This window comes from Asterias amurensis, chromosome 8, assembly GCF_032118995.1.
Source record: "Asterias amurensis chromosome 8, ASM3211899v1".
Lineage (NCBI taxonomy): Eukaryota > Metazoa > Echinodermata > Asteroidea > Forcipulatida > Asteriidae > Asterias > Asterias amurensis.
The window spans coordinates 21,879,195-21,901,204 of NC_092655.1; the positions used below are offsets into that span (position 1 = coordinate 21,879,195).

General features: G+C 38.1%; 1 protein-coding gene across 3 annotated transcripts in view; it reads left to right on the top strand.

Annotated features, from left to right (window-relative positions):
* The window catches only part of LOC139940511 (inositol polyphosphate-5-phosphatase A-like), an 80,535-nt gene that overhangs the window by 21,833 nt on the left and 36,692 nt on the right, over positions 1–22,010 (top strand). For all 3 annotated transcript variants that reach the window (XR_011786461.1, XM_071936803.1, XM_071936804.1), the window contains exons 4-5: positions 9,470–9,570; positions 14,296–14,383. Coding sequence is in view for 2 of the 3 variants with exons in the window: in XM_071936803.1 (XP_071792904.1) it covers positions 9,470–9,570; positions 14,296–14,383 (189 nt within the window). In the remaining variant the exon portion in view is untranslated. The remainder of the gene's footprint in view (positions 1–9,469; positions 9,571–14,295; positions 14,384–22,010) is intronic.

Here is a 22,010-nt window from a genome sequence, read left to right on the forward strand (position 1 = left end):
AAGCATTTCATGGAATAATATTTCAAGAGAAGTCTTTCACCATTACCTTATGTAAACCCTGTAAGTTAATTGTAAATCTGTGAACTTTGTTTTGGTTTTCTGTTCCGAAAGTGTATAATGGCTTTGACCACTTTACTTCAAAGTGAAATGTTTCTCAAAATGTTTTCTATCTAAAGTTGATGTGTAGACTTATAACCAAAAGTTTTATTGCTATTGATTTTAAGAGTGATTACTAATTGTATTAACTTCCCTTTGAACGATCGTGTTTTTGTGATGAATAAAATGTCCCAGTGAGCTACCTCCTTGAAGATATGAAGAAGTTAACTGATCAATATATTTTATTTCAAAGTTTCACTTATATAAAATCTAGATCCTCCTACGATCATTTAATCAGATTTTAAGAACTGCGTAGGATCCTTGGGTCTTTGCATTTCAGAAGTAGAGCATCTTTCCGTAAACAAATCATTCGCTAGAACCCTCTGAAAGCATTTCTCAATTTGATTATCCGCCTTTCTGAATTGATTCACCTAGTTTTCGGTTTGCAATAACATCTTTCAACCTTGTAAATTTCTCTCAGCGTTGAGAAATGCTCTGAAGACTCAACATGAGATTGTATAAAATCTAGACTACCGTGGCTGCCCATTTACATGTACAATATGTGGCTCATTCTTATAATAAACTTAAAATAACATTTGTTTAACCTTGTGGTGTTTTCGTCTTCACTGAATGCGGGACGAAAGATATGAATTTGTCCTAAATTGGTATCATTCGTAATGGTTCATTGAAAACATTTTTTTTGCATTGAACAGAAGCCATGACATTAATTATTGATATTATTTATCGAGTAAGTGTCTTCTCTACTACTTACCAATGGCTAGTAATCCGTTGCCTTGCAAAGTTGATATCATATTTAGAGTGACAAAAATAATAGGAACTGCCCATTAAAGCCATTGGACCCTTTCGGTTCAGGAAAAAAAAAAAGTTCACAGATTTACAAATAACTTACAGGGTTTACAGAAGGCAATGGTGAAAGACTTCTCTTGAAATATTATTCCATGAAATGCTTTACTTTTTGAGAAAACAGCAAATAAATATAAATTCTCGTTAACGAGAATTACGGATTTGTTTTAAACACATGTCATGACACGGCGAAACGCGCGGAAACAAGGGTGGGTTTTTCCGTTGTTTTCTCCCGACTCCGATGACCCGATTGAGCCTAAATATTCACAGGTTTGTTATTTGATATAGAAGTTGTGGTACACAAAGTGTGGGCCTTGGACAACACTGTTTACCGAAAGGGTCCAATGGCTTTAAAGGGTCTATGTACTTTTTCCTAACACAAAACACAATGTCAACAGATTTACATGAAACTTACACAGTTTGAAGATTATGATAGTAGAAAGCTTCCCTTGAAATTTTACTTTCTGAGGTGCTGTAGTTTTTTGAGAAATGAGTAAAACAAATAATTTCCGTCTCAGTTTTAGCATGTAAAAAGGTACTAACCAGTTATGCTATGATTATGGTTTAAGTTCATAACTGGTTAATGGGATTTTACATGCTAAACTAATTTTCGTCTTCCTGAGACGAAAATTATTTTGTGACTTAATTTTCTCATTTCTCAAAAACTACAGAACTTCAGTCAGTAATATTTGAAGGGAAGCTTTCCACTATCAATATCTTCAAACCCTGTAAGTTTAATGTAAATCTGTGGACATTTTGAAAAAGTACCCAAATCCTTGAAGGGTGAGTAGTTGTTCTAAAAGTCTTTGTAATCAAAAGTAATAACTTTTAAGAATTGTAAACATCACTATACCCATGTTTAAAAATAGTAATAAAACGCTCCCTGTTGTGACATTCGAACACATCTATTATCAGTCGGCTCTTATTAGCAATTCAAGGGAACTAGAGTAGAAGAAAACTCATTACAAAAGATAGAATTGTCAATACGGCTCCCTACTCCTTCAAATACTATAAAACAAGTTATCATGATTGGAAAACCGTTTCCATGGTAGTGTATAAATAACACTGAAATGTCCCGCTGTGTGTCGGTTGCTTCCTTAGCAACCAGAACCAATATGAGATAGCATCTTAAAAACTTCATTCCAAGCAATGTATGTCAATAAGACTTTTCCCTGTTTGTGCCGGAAGGCACGTAAGAAAAGCTGATGATGAAGATAGAGATGGGGTCTATTGTCTGACAAAGAATCTGGGTAAACTATGAGAAGAACTGATTGCCTCGTTGCAGCTGAGCTCTCTTAAAGGAACACATTGCCTTGGATCGGACGAGTTGGTCTTTGAAAAGTGTTTGTTATGAAATGCATATGGGTAGAAAGATAATTTAAAAGTAGAATACAATGATCCACACAAGTTTGCCTCGAAATTGCGTGGTTTTCCTTTTACTTCGCGAACAAACACGGTCGGCCATTTGTATGGCCGACCGTGTTAGTCGACGAGGTAAAAGGAAAACCGTGCAATTTCGAGGCATGTTTGTGTGGATCATTGTATTCTACTTTTACAGCATCTTTCTACCCATATGCATATTATAACAGACGCTTTTCAAAGACCAACTCGACCGATCCAAGGCAACGTGTTCCTTTAAGAATCAGGGTTTCATGGTGAGGCAATTTAAAGGGTTTGGGTATTTTTGTGTTTGACACAAAACACAATGTCCACAGATTTACATTGAACTTACATGTGTTGAAGTAATGATGATAGAAAGCTTCCCTTAAAATATTACTTGCTGGGGTGCTGTAGTTTTTGGGGAAAAAAAAGAATAAAACAATGTAACAAAATAATTTTGGTCTCAGGAGACGAAAATTATTTAAGAACATATTTACGCGACTCTCCTGAAAACAATTATCTATGATTTTCACCTTTTTTTTCACAAAAAACTTAATGACTAATAAAGCTAAGCTGAAACTTCTACAGGTAAATTATATTAAATACATCTTCATTCACAGTCACAGCCAAAAACAAAAGGTATCAAAACCCTTTAAGCTCAGGGTTTCTTGGTTAGAAAGTTTAAGGGTTGCAGATTCAAAGATAAAGTCTGGCAAACAAGAGATCCCTATCTATTCAAACATGTAATGAGATTGGTGAGTACTAGACTAACATGGAGCTTGCGGGGACAAACTTTGTTTGAAAAAGGAAAGTTTGAAGTTATAATAACATTAGGTTCTTATGGGTGGGTTCGTTTAGCTTCCCTGGGTCGACCCCGGTCTGCCCCGTACGTTTGAATAGCTTTGACGGGGGCTCACCCGGGTCAGCCCCCAGTACCCTGCTTGTGGAGTGGGTCACTTGGGGGTGACCTGAGGTGCATGCCGTCACCACGAGAAGGCGAGTGTGATCGTTCGATTAGCTCTGTCAGGGGCTCACCTGAGTGAGCACTGCGGGGTCAACCCAGAGAAGCTAAACGAACGCACCCTATACAGCGCCTTATCACAACCTAGGTGCGAGTCAAAGAGCAAATTTGAGTGCGCACCGTGGTTAATAACTAAAGATTTACCATTTTTACCCAAACCTGGTCGACCAGCCAATGGTTGACTACTTTGGTCAACCATTTGAAATAAGCTTTTTGACCATAGCTTTTTCTGTGGTTTTGATAGCCTGTTTCATGCTAACATGAGTAAAGTACAGAGGGGAACCAGTGACTCTACATGCACATGTACATGTAAAGTGAAAAGATCGGAGGGCTTCCAAACAAGTTATTGATTGAGTGCGTAACTGCGCATGTATGGTACGCTGCTGGTCAGTAGTCGACCTATAATAACATGCGCACTCAAATGTGCTCAGTATTTTATCCTGCAGGGTACATGTGTATGTGAAGCTACGTTTTGAGACCTATTACTTTGCAGCTCCATGTTATTGTTTACAAGGTGCTGTGGCTCAATATGCCCTCTCCAAAACAAAACCCCAAAGTATCAAAAAAGTATGCCAATAAACAAATCAACAACATGGAATGTTGAGCTAGGTCTATAGTCTGGGAGGGCACATCTTTTTTGATGACAGTTTTTTTCACTTTTGCCGTTCCCTGGACGGCCTGTGCTTGTTTTATTGTTTTGCTTGTCCGAAGAATTAAAATAAATAAATAAAATAAAATAAATGTACACTATGTCGGAAACGGGGATTTTGGCTATACAGCTTCGACAAGTGTTTGTTCTGCCAGTGTTTGAAGATTAGGCAGACATGGGAGATGCAGCAGTAGCTGTAGCCGAAGTCGCTAAATCAGACTTGGCTAAAGACTAGACCGTGATAGGAGTTTGATTTTGTGAGGTGGGATGTATATTGGATTAAACTACATAAATAATTAAATGGGTTGTAAAAAACACACTTATATTCGCCACCACGTCACGCAGGGTAAAAAACACAGTAGACAGGTAGGGCTCGAGGGGACATACAAAAGAAAATTTAATATGAATATACGAGTCCTTTATTCAGTTTACCTTTGTGTATCCTTGGAGACCTATCCGTCAACTCACAGTTATAATCAACTTTTTTTCTTCATAATGGCATGTTTGGAAAGAACATTCATTTCTGTATATTCATCACAACAAGCCCAGACTATCCTATAAGTTATATTATTGTCCATTTCCTTAAAGGAACACGTTGCCTTGGATCGGTCGAGTTGGTCTTTGAAAAGCGTTCTGTAACCGTTTGTTGTAAAATGTATATGGTTAGAAAGATATTGTAAAGTAGAATACAATGATCCACACAAATATGCCTCGAAATTGCGTGGTTTTCTTTTTACCCTGTCGACTAACACGGTCGGCCATTTATGGGAGTCAAAATTTTGACTCCCATAAATGGCCGACTGTGATAGTTCGCGACGTAAAAGGAAAACCGTGCAGTTTCGAGTGATACTTGTGTGGATCATTGTATTTTACTTTTACAACATCTTTCTAACCATATATGCATTTCATAACAAACCGTTTCAAACGCTTTTAATATACCAACTCGTCCGATCCAAGGCAACGTGTTCCTTTAAAGGCACTGGACACCTTTTAAAATTGTCAAACACCAGTATTCTCCCTTGGTGTATACCAACATATGCATCAAATACAAAATATGTGAAAATTTGGGCTAAATTGGTCATCGAAGTTGCAAGAGAATAATGAAAGAAAAAACAACCCTTGTTGCACAAATTTGTATGCTTTCAGATGCCTAATAAACTAATATTTCAGTGAGAAATTACCTCTTTCTCAAAAACTATGTTACTTCAGAGGGAGCTGTTATAAAGTTGTATACTATCAACAACTTTCCATTGCTCATTACAAACTAATTTTGTTCTGCTAAAAATTATTTTGAGTATTTACCATCAAAGACTAACTACATGTAATTACATACAAAAACTGCACAAGCTTTCATAGCAAAAACTACGTAGTGTGTCTACTTATTTTTTCAATATAATTTATATATAGCCATTGGAAACACCATTTCTGTATTTTGAGGATGTGGAGAAATAAAACACTGATCGTATTTTCTTAACTTCACTGACTGAAATGTAAATGTTATCATATTTTAATTGTAAATATTAGTGTAGTCAGCTTAGTATGTGTACTTAGTTCTTACTTTTTAAGATAATTTATAGCCATTTGAAGTCACATTTCTGGGTTTTATTTCTGATGAGGAGAACACAACAAAACATCTATTTTCATAACTCCACTGTCTGATGGTAAATTTTATTGTATTAAAATTAATAAATAGTAGTGTATTCAACTTGGTATGTGTACTTACATGTAACTACCTAGTTATTACTTTTTAAGGTTATTTATAGCTAGCGGAAGCCACATTTCTGGGTTTTCATTTGATGCGGAAAAAATAAGTAAAACGTCTTATTATCATTACTCCACTGTCCGCGTGATAGGCTTTCTGGTCTGTTCTGCGAGGGCATCATTTGCTTCTCTCTGGGACTGTGACTGTAGCCTTTACCCGTCTGGGAACAGCAGTAGATGATTGATGGTAATGTCACTAACGGAATTATTTTCAGGAGTAAACAGCCACATTAGGCTTTGCTGATCCAATAAGAGGAGACTATAGAGGGAGGGCTGAATCTCTTGGATTCAACGAAGGAGTGAACAAGCCTCAAAAACGCCCACGGCACCCACAGCAATGGCTGTGGTGCCCTATGTTTTTGCCGTTAGGCCTGGGCGACTAGTTATTTTTACTACTCGACTATAGGATACATTTTAAAGATCTCGGACAAAAAAAATTAAAAATATGAAAAATAGCCCAACTGGTTGTCCTTTGTGTCATGCGGCCATTTTTGAAAAAAGGCCCTCGTCCTTCCTTTTTCATTAGGCCTTAGGTTTGTTTTTATGATGTATTTTTAAAGAAATATTTTTCCTATCAATAACCAGCAATGAATCTCTGTAAAAGGCAGTGGACACTATTGGTGATTACTCAAAATAACTGTTAGCATAAAAACTAGCATTTGCTTATTTCATGCATTAGTTTCTCTTATAATCTCTGAGTACAATTTGTCATTGTTTGGATTTCCATTTTGTCCAAATTTGCACTCAATTTATTTCTCCTTGGATCTCAGCCAGTTGAAATAACGGGAAATGTGAGTTCCTTGTGGCCTCGTTAGGTTGTCATGGCAACTGTGAGGTGGCAAATATATATCTTGAATGTAGTGACAATTTTACGTTGACGCATGTCAAAAATATGTCCGTGAAGTAAACTGACAAAAATACAGGATTGTAAAAATTCATAAAGTAAATAATTAAGTTAGACACTACTTCGGATAAATTGGTCAGTTTAGAAAACTAATACTTCGCTGGTTTTTAAGTTAAAGGTAAAGCATCATTTTAGGACAAGAAATCTTTGGTTTTAATTGAATTGCTCACTGTCTTTCACTTGTGAATGTCTGAAATAATATCCAAGATGTATTTAAGTTTATACAGAATCTTGAAATTTGATGAATTATGTAGAAACTATGGTTTTAAAACATGACTTTTTAAGTTGAAGACAAACTCTTAAAAAGCTTGTTTTCACGATTTTCAGACGTTTCTTTAATATCTTGAGACTTTACTTGACACTAACCCTTATATTGACTTTTAGGTCAGCACACAAAATCAAAAGAATGGAAAATGTTTTTTAGGCTTTATTTGTTAAACCCATAAACATAATTTTTGAACTTCGAAATTTAAAAGATAGTCAAAGTTATTCAGTTACAAACAAGACCTTAGCAATTAATGGAATGCATTGTGTTTTACTAACATTACGTTTTTTTAAGGGTTAGTTAATTATACTAGCTTGCACTTCTCATAGACTGCCAATCAAATTAGAGTATGCCTGAGCTTGCATAAAGTGTTCGTTTCCGAACAAAAAACATGTAGTGTTCATCAGCAATTTAATAAAGGGGAAAGAGTTGCATGCGATTGTGATGCTATTAGATTACAATTGAGGCTTTTAACTGGTCTTAGTCAAGTAGATCTCTGCCATGTTTTGGTTAGCTGGGTGATCGTGCGCTGCATTTTTCCTTCATCATAAAGGACAAATTATGGCGTGTTTTTGTGGTTCTCTGAGCTCCTAATGGATGCTTATGTGTTTTGTGCATGCACAGAATCAACGATTGTAAAGGATGCGTTTTTGTTACTTGTATATTACTCATGTGGCTGTCATGAATGGCACTGTAATTAATTTGATGCTGTGCTCATTTCAGACTATTCTCGTGTCTAAAGTACATGTATGTGTACATCATGTGTGCCAAATAATTTGCAAATTAACTGTGGAATTTTTGTCTCTTAGTTTGATGGGGAAAGTACCTGATAGCTCTTAATGACATTTCAAAACAGTGAAATATTAGTCTGAATAAATATTAGTCTGAATAAAGTCCATTGTACATCTTTAAAAGCACTGGACACATTTTGTAATTGTCAAAGACCAGCATAACAACTCTGTGAAAATTTGGACTCGATTGGTCATCAAAGTTGCAAGAGAATAATGAAAGAAAACACCCTTGTTTCACAAGTTTGTGTGTTTTCAGACGCCTAAAAAGGGCTATAATTGTAGGAGAAAGTATCTCTTTCCCAAAAACGTTGTTACTTCTGAGTGATCCGTTTCTTGTTTTATACATCAACAGCTCTCAGTTGCTCGTTACCAAGTAAGTTTTTATGCTCACAATTATTTTGAGTAATTACCAAAAGTGTCCAGTGCCTTTAGAGGGAAGGTCTGAATAAAGTCCATTATAATAATAATAATAATAATAAACTACATTTATATAGCGCATAATATGAATAAACATCTCTATGCGCTGTACAATACATCCTTTTGGTAATCATTTCTAAAAATAATGGCAATTGGCAATAACAACTTTAGATGTTTATGTACGCCAGCTTTCGATAGTTAACAGTTTTTGTGTGTGAAAATTTCACTTTGCCTTTAAGATAATTAAAAAAATTATTATCAAATACAGAAACTCATTAAAGAGAAGGTACACGTTTGGTAATTACTCAAAAACAAATATTAACTTAAAAACTGACTTGGTAATGAGCATTGGAGAGCTGTTGATAGTATAAAACATTGTGAGAAACGACTCCCTCTGAAGTAGCATAGATTTTGAGAAAGAGGTAACTTCTCACTAAAATAATAAAAGACTTCTAGCTAGAAGTCTTTTATTTCTATCTGAAAGCACACAAATTCGTCCAACAAGGGTGTTTTTCTTTCATCATTTTCTCCCAACTCCAATGACCAATTGAGCTCAAATTTTCACAGGGTTGTTATTTTGTGCATATGTTGAAATACACCAAGTGATCTTTGATAATTACCAATAGTGTACCTTCCCTTTAAGGAACTTTTCCTTTCAGTTTTCCCAATTCCACTGTTGATAAGGGTTAGATTCACCTCGACCTTCTTTCTTGTATTGTCATCCAAACTCTGTATTCTGAGCATGCCTATCGATTTTATCGTTGTTATCTTTGAGAATGTATTGGGAATTTTTTTGTTTTTCGTGTATGTTGGGAACTCTGTGTGTTTGCTCTTGTAAGGGCAAGGTTTTTTTCTCAAAGTATAAAAGGGAACTGGTATGGGAGAAATGTAAATGTGTGCAATATGCAACATTTCAAGAGGCACTAAGACAAGGGCAAGGGGTATGGTAGGTGGTCAACAAATATTATTATTAATTTTTATGTATTTATGGATTTAATAAAACAAAGGACGCCTCACTGTCTCACTCATGAACTTCATCACAACGGAGGACGATTCTAAACCATAAACATCAAGGTTAACATTTCTATGATTAGTGTTCTGGGTTCTTGGTGTTCCTGGTTTGATTGGCTGCATATTGCGCCACAGCACCTTGTAAACCAAATTCAACTTCGTCCCACATACCTTGCAGGAAAATACATACTGTTGAAGGGCCTTGAGCCTCACTGAGTGACGGAGATGAGTGCTATAATGAGAAGCCACTATTGTTATTATTATTACTATTATTTACTTTTTCTTTCTGTTTTTCTTGTTCTGTTTGCAGACTGTACAGACATTGAAACCTCAGCTCATTGCTCTCCATATGCAAGAAGTGGGTGGTAAAGATTATGAACTCTGCATGGGTAATGTCAACATTTTTATACAGTGAGTATTTTTCAATTATCAAATTATAAACCACAAGGGAAACTGAATGGGTAAATTTCACTGCTACTGCCGCTTCCCAGGTTATATTGTTATAAAACTTGGGTGTGATCCCTGGATACACAGAAACTACAGGTTGAATGGCTTCTGACTGGCACCCCTGAACAAAGATATTGACAAAATATGGAGACCACAAATATAGGGCTAGATACATTAGCTTAGTTGGTAGAGCATCAACAGGATAATCTTGAGGTCATTGGTTCAAGTCATAGCTCTAGTCAATTTTGTTTTTCAACATGAGAGTAAAGTTTTTTTCATGTTGAAGAATTCTTCTCATAAAAAAGTTTCTTGGGAAAAGGATGTTTCTTCTTTTTGAATGTAAAACCTCGGCAGTCCTAAACCTATTCTTAAGGTGCAGGCTACGTGTCTTAATTTTTTTTTTTTTAACAGTCAAAATTATTAATTTTTACAAAGGGCACTTGGAACATTTAGCTTAAAATATTTGTTTAATTTTTGTTTATAGAAAATCTTCCCGTCTTTGGAAATTTGCAAACTCCAACAAGGGGACATGAATGCCAAGTTGGCAATAACCAATCTCTCTCATACAAACAAACGTCTATGAGTATGAATCACACAATTGTGTTTAAATAACTAGACAACAAAACTTATTCCAGTCATTGTGAAATCAGCAGTTAGCTTGGGGATTCTGACCCATCACCACAACACGGTTTTTTCTACCTTTTTATGCCTAGTATACAGCCTCGCTACCATGGGCAGCGCGCCGTATCGATACCTCTCGTTAGTAACCCCTGGGAGGGATGTACTACGAAACAACGCTGATTGGCTCAGGAAATTGGTTATGCATTAGATGTCAAGTGCGTGCGCGCGTGTTTTTGAGATGTTTGCATGTTGATCACGCCCGCGTTTTTTATGACACGAACACGTTTTTAAAAAACAAAAACATAAGCATTCTTTAAGACGAAAGAAATGCGTGCGCGCATAGAAAGGATCGATTACATGCCTAATTTAAATGTGCTGGGATAGCACATTAAAATTTGCCAATTCCAGGGGTTATAATCGAGCAAGGCATGCTGGGAAAAAATGGCGCAGCGAGATCGATCACCCCTGGGAACGAGGTTGCCTAGTATAGTTTTCGGTAGGAAAATGGAGGACCTGCTCATGAAGGGGACACTTCCAAGAACTACCCTGTTTAATCTGTCACTTTCTTATTATTAATCTCACACCTTGAAGACATACACTGTCTGACATCCAATACCTCGGAAATTAACTGGTATCCTGCTCTCACCTGAACATGCTGTTACAATAGGCACGGAAACCAGTCACCGGCCAGGTGCAACTGGTTCTAAATAATGATGCGACAGCCAAGCAACATCACAATTAATATTTGCACTCATGCGAATGACTCGAGGCGTTTTTTTTTTTGCATCTTTTTTTTTATGCCGTCCGTAGTCCCTTGGAAGTCAGATATTGATTTTTATTTTCGGAGCGATTGTTTTTTTGTGCGTGGGATTGGTTCATCAAGGTTAGACTAGATAAAGTGGATATCTGATGGCCAGAAGATGGGAAGATGTGTAACTTAAGGCCCTGAGGACTTGACTTGAAGGAGTTTGGACATCCAAAATTAAACCCATGAAACCCACAGATGTGTTTAAAGAGGGACTCCAAGGTCATATAATCTTTGATGACATACATGGAGCTCCTGACGAAACATTGAGACCAATTTAAGAACTGAATCCAGGGTACTACAGTTAATCACGATCCTATAAGCTAAAGTAGTAGTCCCAGCCTATTTTCTATACCATCTGCCCGGGTAATAGTTAAAAAAGCAGGACAGTTCTTTTCAGAACTGAGAAGTCTCCCGAACCCCCGAACATCTACTCCGCGATAGTAGAATAAAGGAGATCTAGGAGACATACGCCTTTTGGCGACAGTTATTTTTTTAACTTTTATGCTCTCCTGGGCACCCCACTGTTGTCTTACTTTGTTTTCTTAAATATTTTTAATGTATGTATATGTGCTTGTAAATGTGATTGCCCGAATAAATATTATTAAATATTATTATAAAGCAAGACAGTTCTCTAAGAACAAACTCTACCTGGCGAGTAGATACACACATGGTGTTACCGCAAACCAAATATATATGAATGGAGCTGTTATTACTCCTTCATTAACCAGTAATCTTTACCAAGTTGAACCTTTACTGTCTTTAACCCTTTTCACACGACAGTCATTTAGCAAGGGTCCCGTGCTAAATCTTAGCAAGGTTGTAAAATTGCACCTCGTTTGAAAGGACAACAGGGTTTATACTGGCCATAAAGGACGCCAAATTTGAGGGTTCTTTAGGGACCTTGAACAGTCCAAACATTGTTGTCTTTTCATAACAAGTGTAATTTGTAAAACTTCACAACCATGCTAAAATTAAGAAAGGTACCCCTGCTAAATTACTGTCGAGTGAAAAGGGCTTTAGCTTCTTCCCTGGACTGTTTTACAGGGCATTCCTTCCTCCATGCACTCCATGCTCTGTTGTAATTGTTTTTTTTACTAAAAACTAATAATCGTTTTATTCTTGAAAATGCCAATGGAAACTAAATTTCTGTGTGTTTATAATACGGACAATAAAAAATTCTAATTCTAATTCTAATTCTAATTCTACAACCAACAACAAAAAACTGTTAGCTAAATTCGCTAGAACAGCATAGTAAGAAAATTGCTTATCAATGCAAACTTTTAAGTTGTTATTCCAAACCCCCAAGTTGATTACACCTTGCACAATACTGGGTAATACAAACAACCTGAATGAATTACTTGTCAGCTATTGAAAATAGGTTGTGTCAATTAGTTTTCCCTGAAACTACCTGGGCACCAAATCATTAACATATAATTGCAAGCGTAGATTCACAGAAAAGGTTGGTGTTTTATTGATAAATTGAAACCCCGCAGGGCAACCAACTATGTGTCATCACATTTTCTTTTGTCTAGGCATAGTTTTGAAAACAAAATAGTTAAAGGCCTGCCTCTTTGACCATAGCAGAGTCCATTCTTGAAGACTACTAAATGACAACACAAAGCACTTAAATGGGTATAACAGAAGCTATCGAGTGGAAAGAGATGAACAGAGAGAGAGAGTGAGAAGGAGAGTGAGAGGGACAGAAAGCGTAAAGCAAAGGATGAACAATGTAAACAGAGACAGGGGAGAGGGGGGTAGAGGGGTGGGGGGGGGGGTAGAGGGCTGTAAACAGAGACAGGGGGGAGGGTAGAGGGATTGGGGGGTAGAGGGATGGGGGGGTAGAGGGATGTAAACAGAGACAGGGGAGGGAGGGTAGAGGGATTGGGGGGTAGAGGGATGGAGGGGGGGTAGAGGGATGGGGGGGGGGGTAGAGGGCGGGGGGGGGGGGTAGAGGGATGTAAACAGAGACAGGGGAGGGAGGGTAGAGGGATTGGGGGTAGAGGGATGGGGGGGTAGAGGGATGTAAACAGAGACAGGGGAGGGAGGGTAGAGGGATTGGGGGTAGAGGGATGGGGGGGTAGAGGGATGTAAACAGAGACAGGGGAGGGAGGGTAGAGGGATTGGGGGTAGAGGGATGGGGGGGTAGAGGGATGTAAACAGAGACAGGGGAGGGAGGGTAGAGGGATTGGGGGGTAGAGGGATGGAGGGGGGGTAGAGGGATGGGGGGGGTAGAGGGCGGGGGGGGGGGGTAGAGGGATGTAAACAGAGACAGGGGAGGGAGGGTAGAGGGATTGGGGGTAGAGGGATGGGGGGGTAGAGGGCGGGGGGTAGAGGGATGTAAACAGAGGCAGGGGAGGGAGGGTAGAGGGATTGGGGGGTAGAGGGATTGGGGGGGTAGAGGGATGTAAACAGAGACAGGGGAGGGAGGGTAGAGGGATTGGGGGTAGAGGGATGGGGGGGGTAGAGGGCGGGGGGGGGGGGTAGAGGGATGTAAACAGAGACAGGGGAGGGAGGGTAGAGGGATTGGGGGGTAGAGGGATTGGGGGGGTAGAGGGATGTAAACAGAGACAGGGGAGGGAGGGTAGAGGGATTGGGGGTAGAGGGATGGGGGGGGGGTAGAGGGATGTAAACAGAGACAGTGGATGTGGCAGAGGGATGGGGGTCGAGGGATGGGGCTGGTTTGACCACAAGAAGTTGGAAATACTGAAAAAGGATAGTAATTAATTAGTGAATGAGACAGACTAAACAGGGCGGCATCCATGGAAAGAGGTTAAGGCAAAGACAAAACATCGTAAATCATTTTGTTCTTGGATATTTAGACCATGTCCTTTAAATATTGTTTGCATGTATAAACAAAATAATGTCCTTTTGGTGGGATGTCGTTTGAAACAACTAATTCCATTGCTCATTTAGAAAATATTCCTTTTACTTAAAATAAAATCAATTTTGTCAGCTTTACCAATCCAATTTAATACCTGTAAAGGTTTATCCTGTGCTTAATAACAAGAACACCCAAAAAACCATATAACAAGTGCAGGTCTTGAATTAACCCATGGCACCTTCAGCAATTGCCGTGGTGCCCTACCTGTGCTTTTGCCGTGGTGCCCTTTAGAAATTTAACATTCTCCTCATCGAAGTGCCTCTTACTACCAGAGGAAAGTTGATGTGCCCCTCCAAGAACAAATGCCCACACAAGTGAGAGGTGCACATGAATCGACTTAAGTCAGAATTTGAACTTTTTGTATTTTTTTTCTCCTCAGGAAACTTATTGAAAGTGACACACTGAAAGGTTACGACAGAGTATGCGTCTTACTCGACAAAGATTTCACAATTGTGGACCAGTTCACGGTGAGTACCAAATAAAGATATTTTTTTTTCTTGTCCGGTTATTGCTAGACGACACTATTTAATAATGTTGCCAGTTTTAGCATGATCAAATTAGCGACCAGTCTGTGGTGATGAATTACTTTCAATCAACCCTGGAACTTGGTTTCATTTAAAGGAACACGTTGTCTTGGATCAGACGAGTTGGTCTATAAAAAGCGTTGTAACCATATTTTTTTTTAAATGCATATGGTTGGAAAGATGTTTTAATACAATGATCCACAGTAGAATACAATGATCCACACAAGTTATTCTCGATATTGCGTGGTTTTCCTTTTACTGTGCAAACTAACACGGTCGGCCATAAATGGCCGACCGTGTTAGTCGACGAGGTAAAAAAAAAAAGGTGCAATTTCGAGGCATGTTTGTGTGGATCATTGTATTCTACTTTTACAACATCTTTCTACCCATATGCATTTTACAAAAAAACAGTTACAAACGCTTTTCAAAGACCAACTTGACCGTTCCAAGGCAACGTGTTCCTTTAAGTTTGTAACTCAAGGATTGGAAGTATTTCCAAATCGAGAGGTTGAAACTTAATTCATTCATGCAATCTCAAACCGACGTACTTTACATCCTTCCTTGAAAATGTAAAAAACATCACAATATATTATTAACAGCATTGACTGAGGTTAAAGGGTTCTACAAATGCCAGGGAGATCATTTGACTCCTTCCACACCGATCGGCAAGTTTACCATACACTGTAAACTGACATTACTAAGGACGTAATCTTAAGACTTACTCCGTCCAATCTTGGGTATTGCTTACTTCCCCAAGCTGATAGCTGCGATACAACCCGGGCCCAGTTTCACAGAGCTGCTTAAGCACAAAAATTCGCTAAGCACAGCAAAATAATGCTTACCAGAATAATTTACCAGCTTAACATATGTACAATTGTGACTGGTGTCCTGCTCATTTTTGCGTCGCAGAAAATTGCTAAGTATATTTGGAGCTGCTTGTAAGCAGAAATTGTTGCTTCTCAAAGTCAACTCAACTTTCCGTCACGTAGAGTCATAAGGTGACTTTAATAAGGAAGCCAAGAACAAGAAGGGCCAGAGTTGACGTTGAAAACCTCAAGATGACCTTAAGGAAGACACAGTTTAGAGAAAGCTCCTTCGGGCTGGGATTCTAATTGGCCTTTAATAACTTGGGTATCGTGTCCCATACTCGCAATCAAGTGGATTTGTCGTCCCTTTTATGTGTTTTTATCCCCGGGTGATTAGCCCATCAAAGGGCATCAGGGAGGGGGTTGTTAGTTTTCAGACCTCGCCTTAACCCTTCGGAAAGGTCACACAAGGCTGGGATTAATAGTTTGATGCAACCCCTTGGTAATCTGGACTCTGCAGGCGTTGTGTTTAGCGTCCATGGTCATCGGACGGATATAACTTTAAAATAGGCTTGAGTTTTTTCGTAAATGTATCTTATTGTTGTTATAGCAACTGATGGCGTGAGAAAAGTATCTAATTTAAATTATCATTTGATCAGTAGCAAACGTGACCCATGGTTGCCATTTCTGAAATATTACAACTATATTTAATGAAGTATACCTGACAGTGTGACACCACTGAGCATTTTTATTTCCCTGTATGAGTCCCTAACCTTCAGACAATGTAGCAGAATATAGGCGGGAAATTGAACCTCTATTGCCCCTGGTCATTGCCGTGGTGCCCCCTTTCAAAAGTTTCACTTACACTTGACAACATTTTCCATTGGCAAGTGCCCTTTGCAAAATGAAAATGGCCTTGCCCTCTCCCAAAGATGAAATGCTAGTAGGTCTGATACTTCACAAACTGAACTCGAGTGTTTTACTTGATGCATATTTACACTGATATCCAGCCGAGACGTGACTTGTGGCTTTCTTAATAACAGATTTATTGGATTGACGCGCTGATAATCTTACATCAGACTAATCTTTACACGAGCCAAATGACGTCAACACAACAAAGAGAAGTTGAAAGGAATAAGCTTGGTTGTAGTCCAAAATGCAAATCACGCACGACACCCAGATCACAAAATTAGAAGTATAAAAACAAACACAACATTACTGTCTGCTACAGTTCTGAGAGGAGTAGCATGTTGAATGTTTATAGCTTTGTTTTCGCCGTACAAATGATATATTATGGGCCTATAGTTATCCTGCAAATAGGTTAATTGAATGAAAGGGCAGGTGCTATTCATTTTTTTTTTAGCCCTTACACTGATGCACTGTCTACTCAGTATTTTTCAGAGTACTGTGAACAAATTATACATACAATTTCTTAGGTGGGATTTGAACCCATGATCTATGCCATTCAAGAGCAGATGTCTTACCACTAGACCACCAAGATTGCCCTGTAGCTCTCGGGTGAATCACACCTGAGATATGCCTGTTGGTCTTTTTTCAAAAAGTACTAAGTAAACAGTGCTTGATACTTATCGATATATGGGTAAAAAACAAATCGATTCTTTATCCCCAGTGCTTATTTACGAAATATTTTCCTTGGATTAATCTCAGCATTAGGCAATTTTTTTTTTTGAGATGTCAAAGAATGCCCAAAACTGCATTAACATTTCATGAAAGATCTAGTTGTCAAAGAAGCAAGGTATTTTATCTTACATCTTGCTTCGGGCGCTCTTTTTTGCGTCTTTATTTTGGCAAATTCCTTTAAAAACATTTTCCAAGAGTCATTTCATTCACCATGTTTTTCGTCCGTTCAATAAACGAGCAATACCATAAAAGGGCATTACTTGCAACAGCGCCCTCTGTTGTTCAATGGATTCCTTGTGAAATCGTGACGTCGGATAAACGGGCGTGTGGTTTGATACGTGTGTGAGGGGGAAATCGATCTCCGTTGCGCTTTTGTGAACGTTGAATAGCACGACTGTGTTGCACCATGATTGCACTGGATAATTATTGTTGTCGACCGTAAGTAGTCGGCCGAAAACAAATCTTTGTGTCAAATCTACCATTTTGAGAGCATAAAATATTCATGAAATCACAATTTTGAAGTAAAAAAAAAAGGGGAAAAAAACGAGAAAAAAAACGCGACCAAGATTTTCCTCATTTTACGGTCGGTCGGGATAGGGCAATCCAACACATTTTTTTAATAGGCCTTATTAAAAAATCTATTTAGATTGTTTTACTGGACACACTTATCACGGTTAAACTCTTTAAGTTTTCACCCATTTGTTTTAAGGTACCCAGTAAGTCATATCCTAAAGGGTAAAACGACACCCAGTTAAAGGTCATGACCTTTTCAAAGCTGACCTTTCTGAGCTGCCCACATGATTGGTCGGTTAATAATGTCAGGGCCTGATAAAGAATGGGGCTTTACAATCAATCCTTGTTACCGCGCCTTGAAAGCGTCATTTTCGGTCATTCGCCTGAAATAACCAATTGAGAATTGATTGAAGAGTGTGCTTAGGAAATGATTAACTATTTCAATTAGTGACGTTGTGCCTCGGACAATTAAAGTGTGCCAAATTGGCCGTGAGTGTTTGGATGAGATTAATTTGTGAAGCTGGGGCAAGGCGGAGCAGAATTGCATAAATTGGTGATTGTTAAATCATATGCTTTGGCATGTCCCCTTTATAATCCAGTGAGCAAGGTTACACGTAGCCTTGTATTTAGAGCTCAAATTTAGGCCTGATACTAAATGGAGGCAACGAAGGCAATTGCCTCCATGCCCCCTGGTCAATGCATTGGTCATTGCCATGGTGCCCTTGAAATGCTCCTGTAGAAATTTACAATTTCCTCATTGGGTGTCCTTTACCAAGGTGGAAATGCCCTGGTGCCCTTGCCCTTTCAAAAACAAAGCATACAGGCCTTTACTGTGACTCCATGTTAGTTTGCCAGCAGTGCACCAACGGGTGTGTTTACTTAAAAGGCACTGGACTTAAAAAAATTGTATACAAAAATAAGTATAAAAACTTACTTGGTACGGAGCAATGGAGAGCTGTTGTGAGAAATGGCTCCCTCTGAAGTAACATAGTTTTTGAGAAAGAGGTAATTTCATACTAAATTTTTTAAAGACTTCAGGCCTGAAGCCCTTTTTAAGCATCTGAAAGCACACAAACTTGTTCAAGAGGTTTTTTTTCTTTCTTTATTCTCTTGTAATTGCAAAGGCCAATTTATTCACTGGTTTAGGATATTGTTAGGATACATCAAGTGAAAAAAATGGTCTTTGACAATATTACCAAATATGTCTAGTGCCATAAACTGTGCCAGCAAAGGGTTCTCAGTTCCCATGACTTTATTACTAGCCCGGCTCAGCCATTACAGTTTTCATGACGTGTGTGTTGTCATAGCAATGACCTGAGCAGTACTGGTTGAATGGCTTTGTTAACCTTCAGTGAGCTGTCACTTTTGTGGTTCGCCCTGTTGGGGCTAACTCCTGCCCTCCCTCTCAGTCCCCCAAAGAAACTCCCTTAACCCCCTCCCCCTTTATCCCATCCTTAAACCCTGATGGAGTTGAAATGTTCATCAGCCATCCTTCCTCTTTGTTACCAATCATAGGTTTCTTAAGGTGGAAATCTTAAGGTGTCTTTGAAGACTTCATTCTTCAGTGACAGACTCAGACGCCCCAAGGAGCCCAGCTTGGCTTTTATATAATGAATGAGAGATGGGATTGATGTCCTTGTGATGTTCAATGCTGATCACTCATACACATGTACGTAGCATTGCATTGAGTATAAGACAAACATACAGTAGCACAAGTAGTTGGATTGTTTTGCACAGAAATGTGCTTAGCATGAAATTGTTGCCTTGATAAAAACAGCATTACAAACCAAATTTCCACATGATTTTCAGGATAAGTAAACAGCTGAATACCAGTAACAAGCAATATGCAACAAATGGAAATTTGGTTAGTAATCCTGTTTTTATCAAGGAAGAAATTTTGTGCTAAGCAAATTTTCATGCTTAGCAGCTCTATGAAATTTGGCCCAGGAACTGTCCCTCTAAATTTATCAGAGTTGATCTATTTAATATAGTACGTTTAATAGTATCTACAGTGTAAGAGCCTTCGGAAACACACAAATGTTAACACACAGGAAAAAATACTTGTGGGCAAATTTCTGATCCAAGAATGTTGTTTATACTTTCAAGAATTTGGCGTTCTATTTTAGTCCGCAGTAGAAGTATACAAATTGGCGCTTGAAAATGGAATGGAATTTTTGAATTTATTATGATAGAGAATGCACCGTTTCTACTGAAGGGTTTATTTCTTTTTCTTCTTCTTAGTTATTCTGAAATGTGATTAATGCGTGTAGACAATGTCTCTCTGCCTTCGAGATTTCAGTTGAGATAATTTGAACCAAATGACTCCAGCTACAATCACATACAGTAGATCCAAAAACACCTTTTACAAAATAAGGAAGGTGCATTGGGTTATTTTTATTTTTTGCACCCCCCGAACGAAGATATTGACAAAATAAGGAGACTGCCATCATAGTTCTGGCTAGCTCAGTGGCTGGAACATTTGCAAATCCCAATGCACTAAATTTTTCAACCCTAATCAAACTTGTTTCTTATTGCTTACTATACAAGGCATAATCTGGGTGATTACTATTATTGCTATGGTTTATGTCTTAGGCAATCGGGTAGCCTTAATGTGCAGCATATTTGCCATTTTTAAAGGCAGTGAATACTATAGGTAATTACTCAAAATAGTTATTAGCATAAAACCTCACTTAGTAACGAGTATTGTGGAGAGGTTGATAGTATAAAACATTCTGAGAAACAGCTCCCTCTGAAGTGGCTTAATTTAGTTTTCGAGAAAGAAGTAATTTTCCATAAATTTAATTTTGAGACCTCAGATTTAAAATTTGAGGTCTCAAAATCAAGCGTCTAAGCACACAACTCCATGTGACAAGGGTGTTTTTTTTCTTTAATATTATCTCGCAACTCGGACGACCAATCGAGCTCAAATTTTCACAAGTTTGTTATTTTATTAATATGTTAAGATACAGCAAGTGAGAATTCAAGACTGGTCTTTGACAATTACTAATAGTGTCCAGTATCTTTAAGTGTTCTTTTTCCGTTTTAATCATGGTTCTTGCTTTGACCCAGAACCCAACTCCAAAATAATGCCAGTGAATTTCTTGATCAGGAGTAAAACTACATGAAAATAAAAGACCACGGGTGGGTTTTATAAAGAGTTAATACTAGTCTTATCTCAATTTAGGTCGAGTTACTCTCCGGAGTCCTATTCGTTCCAACTTGGAACTTGCCTTGACTTTTTAATTTCTCCTAGAAATAGTCCCCAATTCTTTGTGGAAGTGACCCAACATCACCAACAAGTCTTGATTATTTGTAATTAAAAATGCGTCCATTCACGGACTCTTAATTATATCGACCTTTACTAATGATATTGACTTTTACTAATGATTAAATTAAGGTATACTAATTAGAGTTACTAATTAATGAAACCACCTATCATTAAACAACGGCCTGCTAAGTTGCAGAGCTCCTAATTGATTCTGGACTGAAGGCCCAAGGCTTGTGTTTTAAGTGCCTGACTGTCAGTAAACTCACAACTGAATTGATTTTGTGTGTTTCAATTGAATAACAATACCTCACTGTATACTGTTCAATGAAAAACAAATGTTTTCTAGTACTGTCTTTGATTCTGATATTGGCGGACAAAACGAGTGGTTTTCACTCTTTGACATAAAAAGAGTAGCACAGTTTGTCACGCAAAAAGGCCATCATTTTTTGTGTTTTTATTAGAACAAGCACAGAAAGATAGATTTACTTCACTCATTATTCCTCCATCGAAATGATTGGTTTCGGATCAACGTCACTGTGGGATATTTCATTTTGTGTGTGTGTGTGTGTGTGTGTGAGGTATTACATTAATAGTCTCCATTGCTGTTCAGTTAGAAAAACACAAGACTGCCGGACTTGTGCAGTCGTGAGTTTACTGTCCCAACACTCAAATTACTGACCTCAGCCCTGCAATCCAGTGTACAAAATTGGAGCCCTTGTTACATGCTTGAATAAGTCCATCAATAAATAGACATGATTTCACTCTTTGGACAATTGAGATGCTTTTATGATAATCACAGAGGTGGGGGGGGGGGGGAGGGGGTCAGACACCCCCATGACGTCAGACTATCTTTTGATGTCCTTTTATAGATTTCTTAGTCAAGTTAATGTAATGATTATGCAGGAAGACCAAGGACAAATCAAAAGAGGGAAACGAAAAGGTCTCCACACGCTCATTCTGAAGCTGGGGTTCTCCATAAGGAAATTTGTACAAAGTCTACGGAGAACTGTTTTACAATTTTTTGAGCGGTTTTGGTTGATCATCAATGTTATTGTTGTTGATGGTAGTTGTCATGGTGAGTTGCAGAGTGTTTATTGGTTGTGCTGCTAAATTTAGCATGATTGACGAACCCCATTGTGGATTTTTTTTTTACGACAAGCAGGACTTGGGAAAAGCACCTGGTGTACTGTGTTAAAAAAAAAAAAATAGTTATGATAATCAGAAAAATAATAATTATCATAATGTAATAAAAAAAATATTGATGTAGAAACAGCACTTAAAAAGTGACAGTACAGTGTATCTGAAAAAAATAAATAAAAAATATATAAAATATGACATTCAA